The sequence below is a fragment of the Cryptomeria japonica genome, chromosome 10, assembly GCF_030272615.1.
Source record: "Cryptomeria japonica chromosome 10, Sugi_1.0, whole genome shotgun sequence".
Classification (NCBI taxonomy): domain Eukaryota; kingdom Viridiplantae; phylum Streptophyta; class Pinopsida; order Cupressales; family Cupressaceae; genus Cryptomeria; species Cryptomeria japonica.
In genome coordinates, this window is record NC_081414.1 from 278,433,750 (window position 1) to 278,438,792 (window position 5,043).

The 5,043-nt window shown below is 38.4% G+C and overlaps 1 protein-coding gene across 1 annotated transcript; it reads right to left on the reverse strand.

The window, feature by feature from the left end:
* Positions 1–4,077: 4,077 nt before the first annotated feature.
* Positions 4,078–4,788, reverse strand: LOC131036058 (uncharacterized). The gene has a single exon (XM_057967854.2). The coding sequence runs from the start codon at positions 4,786–4,788 to the stop codon at positions 4,078–4,080; it is 711 nt and encodes a 236-aa protein (XP_057823837.2).
* Between the last annotated feature and the right edge of the window lie 255 nt (positions 4,789–5,043).

Consider the following 5,043-nt stretch of genomic DNA (forward strand, 5'->3'; position numbering starts at 1 on the left):
ATACAGATATAAGAATATTAACATTGATATATTGTTTTCTTAATTTTAGACATATTATACTATATACAAATGTGATTATAGTATCCACACCTCTTATATTATATTATTAATGATATATATTTTTAATTTGTATATACTATTAATTATGTTATATAATTTTATAATATATAGATGGTTAATATATTAATAATATTAATATATATATATTATCGGTAATATTTATTTTTATTATTAAGAAGTAAACTATAGTACATACTAAGCCATCATACATCCACACCACCATCTGAAAACTAAATTGCCCTACCAAAACCATATTGTTCATCTAATAGAAACATCAAAAAACCCTTCCCCCAACTCCACTGTAGAAAAAAGTTCCATTACAACATGTCGTAATGACATAAACTGTTTAACAGAGAAAAAGACGAAATAGCTACTAAGTGAAAAAAAATTATGTACCAATGGGTACCATTGATCGTCCAAATTCTTCAACCATCTATAGCATTGTGTGAGCTCGAAGCATCCGCCGACCTGAAAGAGCCACCCACCACACCACCTTGCTCAATGTGTCTAGCCAACTCTGAAGAGAGCCATCTGGTTATCGCTCTCCTTCTTCTCGCCTCATCCACCAACCTAGCCTCCACACCCATCTGTCTAATTATTTCTTCGAGCTCCATTATCTAAACATATACCACTAGGCCTTCCCATCCTCTTCCTAGTATCATCTCTTAACTGAGCTTTGACCTCCTCGCGGAGTCGTAGAAATGGAATTCAGGAGTGTCTAGCCCGAAGCTTAGCATTGTTCTCTGGAATACCTTTGGATAGATTAAATCCCCAACCCAGATGGGCCCACTCCAACAAAGACTCTAATTTTAGAAGGTAAGCATGCAAAACAATCATCCTCATCACCTTCCTAACCTCCTCGCATGAATGCCCCAAGTCCAATCCCCAGGCTATGATTAGAGAATAAATATCATCTCTCTATTGATATCTATGGCCGATTACCGCCACCTGCTCACCTAAAATTGAAACTGAACCACTTTCAAGAACAAAGGGTCTTTAGCCAGAAACATATTCTCGAGCTTCTTCACTGGGATGAGACCCAAGAAAGCCGACATCAGCTTTGAATATTTCAGGGTAAAATTCACTTCCATTCTAGAGGTCCTCAGAAAATGTCAAACTTTGCAAAAAACCTTCAAGCTCTACAAAGAACCTGTAGCCTTCTCCACCAAACTCACTGGAAACACCACATAGAATACACGAAAATACCAATATGATAAATTAAGGATGCACACTCTACAACCATTGCCATTTCAGAAAGCATTCCGCATTAATTTCCCATTAACTCGACCTAGACTTACAACTTTGGATAAAAAGTTGGCCGCAAGTCACATATATCAAATTTGCAGGAGTACAATTCTTGGCAGGGCATCTTAACTCCATCTCACGATGCAATCATGACTATCTTGTCACCTCACCTCCCCTTTGGAAAGCTCACATGCCACATTTGATAGACCATCAGCAATGACATTCCTACCTCTTTTAACATGGGAAATACATAAATCTTGGAAGGATTTTAGTTTTTCACAAATAATATGTATGAATTTATTTAGTTTCCAACATGGGGTGTCACCTTTGATCAAGGCATTGATCACTACTGGGCAATCCCCTTCCAAGTTTAATTTTGATGCCTTCATGTTCACTACCAAGTCAGCTGCTAACAAGGTCTCTTGAGCCTCCGCCTCGTTATTGGTTCCATCCTGTAATATTCTAGCTCCTGTGAAAAGGATCTTCCCCTCATCATCCCAGGCCACACACCCCGCACCTGAAATTCCTGGATTCCCTTTTGAGGATCCATCAAAGTTAATCTTCACCCAACCCCTCTCACATTTTGACCACGTCACTACATCGGTTTCAAGAGGACTGCTCATTGGATGAACCCTCGGAAACCCATGAACGGATTTGAGTTTTATAAGAGGCCACCTCGCTAGAATGCAACTGTCACCCAGACTATATGGATGTTTCACAAAATTATGGTTAACTGTCACTAAGGAGACCACTTCAGAGATAACCCTTTCCACCCTATCACACATTCTATCAAACCCTTCCATTTATCCTAAAAATTCTCCTATTTCTTTCTTTCCAAAGTTCCTAGATAACAATGGAAGGTGAGACCATCCATACACTTGACAAGACTGATTTATTGTTCTCTGAAAACCAACTTTTAAGAAAATCTAGAAAGGTTATCTGGGAGAGGGATATGCCACCATAACTTGCCAAGAACAAACCTTCAAACCCCCTGAGCCAAATCACATTGTAACAATAAATGATCCACTGATTCCTCTTTTTCTTTACACATAACACATTGGAATGGACCATTGAAACCCAAATGCAACATTCTATCTCCCGTCAGAATCCTCCTCTTCAAAACCGACCAGGCAAAAAATCTTGCCTTGGGAAGACACTTAGAGCTCTAGCATAATTTCGAAGGCCAATCCAATTAGATATCTGCATTCTCAATAATATTGTAGCCAATTTTGACTGAATAAGCTCTTGATTTTGAGCCACACCATTTTATAACATCATCTTTCAGACCAAGCACTGGAGAGCACTCTTCTAAAATATTGTGAAAACACATTTTTGTTGGGAAGATAATGTCAGCACATCAACATCTTTCTATTGCCAAACATCAACTCCATTACACTTCTCTAAAAACAAGTAATCCTTGACTTTTGTGCCCCACATTTCCTCAAACACCTATTTAATAAGAGCTATATCCTCCCTCATTTATAAGGAAGGCATGCCATCCCAAGAATCTGTCCAAAAATTAGCTTTCTCCCCATTCCCCAATTGCCAGGTGATACATGCTCTGTGATCAATTTTCTGTAAGACAACAAAAAATTCCACACTGTTGATCCTCTAGGAGGCTCACAAATAGTAAAAATCCTCTCACTGTCTAATAAGTCTAGATATTTGTGTTTCAAGTTCTGAACCCATTTATGATTGGGTTTTACGTACATCTGTCAAATCAATTTGGCCCCCATAGTTTCATTCAAGAAGCACCACTTCCTCAACCCAACACCTCTTGCTAGACGTGGTTGACACACATTATCCCAAGCTACCAAAGGAATTTTATCTTGATCACTCTTGCCATTCCAAAATAATTTCCTCATAAATTGGTTAATTCTTCTAACATTTTTATCTGGAACTTTAAAGCACATCATGGAGTAAATCAACATTGCAGATAAGACTGATTTAAGCAATAACAATCTACCATTCAAGGTGAGCCATTTGCATTTCTAACCCTCTAGCTTGTTAACACAACTGTCAAATAATCTCTGCCACAAATGTGTCCTGTTTGGCCCCCCAAACAAAGGTGTTCCTAGGAATCTCCCTGGGAGAGAGCTTGCTTTGACACCGATGATCTTGACTATTTCTGTTTGCTTTCTAAGATCTGTATTAAAGAAAAAAATATTTGATTTATTCTAGTTCACCTGCTGCCCAGACGCTTCACAAAAGGCATTAAGAGTTTTTTTATAAGACAAGCTTCCTTTAGTGAGGCATCCCAAAAAGGATCGTTTCATCTGCAAACTATTGATGAGTGACTGCATCCACACCTTCAACAACTAGAACACCTTTCCACTTGCCCTCACCTCTCAACTGTTGAATATATCTACCTAGGACCTCAACCAAAATAATGAAGAGCAATGGGGAGAGAGGATCCCCCTTCCTCAGATCGCGAGAAGCTTGAAAAAAGCCTTGCGGGATTCCATTGACTAACACATAAATCCACGGCCCATCAATGCACGCCTTCACCCAATTTATCCAATGGGCCAAAAAACCAAACTTATCAAGGACATGAAAAAGGTAATATCGGTCCACCATGTCATAAGGTTTCCTGATGTGTAATTTGATTAACATCCGCTCAACTTTTGCTTTCCTGATAGAATGGATAGCTTCATGAGCTATGATGATACCTTCAACAATAGATCTACCCGACACAAAGCCACTTTGTTCCTCTAATATAATAATTTTTAACAAAGGTTTCAATCCATTCATGATAACTTTGGCGATCACCTTTTATAACACGTTGTACAGAGAAATGGGTCTAAAATCCCCAAAAGATGTTGGTTTCTCAACTTTGGGGATTAAGGAAAGAAATGTACAATTTAGCTCTTTTTCAACATTGAGATTAATTCTCGCCTCTTCCACCACATGCCAGACCTCATGACCAACCACATCCCAAAATTGTTGGTAGAAAAAAATGGGAAATTGACCCGTTCTAGGAGCCTTGTCACCCACCATCGAAAAAATAGCCTGCTTCACCTCATCAATCAAAATGAGTTTGCAGAGGACTTGACTATGATTATCTAAAATAACCTTAGGAATATTATTCAAGAGAGTATCTTGATGCTGAGAGTCTAAAATCTGTCTCTTTGAAAGAAGCTCTGAGAAAAAATCCATTGCTTCCTTGTTAATGTCCTCCAATTTATCCAAAATAATGTTAGCCCTATTCTTGATAGCAGTCACCTTATTCCAAGATCTCCTGACCTTAACAGAGTTATGAAAAAACTTTGTGTTCCTGTCACCTTCCTTTATCCAGCCTTCTCTAGACTTTTGCTTCCAATATACCTCTTCCCTAGCCAAGATTTCATTAAGCCTAGATTTGAGAGCCTTTTCCTTGTTGAAGGCTTCCAATGTCATTCCTTGGTCCATAATAGTTGACTCCATATCCTTGAGCTCTGCTTCAATGATAATTATATTCACAAAAATATTCCCAAACTTAACCATGTTCCATTCTTTTAGCTTATCTTTTAGGTACTGCAATTTTTAAAAAAACTTAAAATCCCCGATCCATTTCTCAATGGAGCATCCCGCCACTAGTAGGTAACCAGCTATTTCAACATGGGGTCACAAAGCCACATCTTCTCAAACTTGAAAGGATATCTGATCGAAGCACTATCCAGAAATATCAAAAGCTCAATGGGAAAATGGTCGGAAGCAGCCAACGGTATGACCCCAACTTCAAAAAGAAGAGGTTTAGAA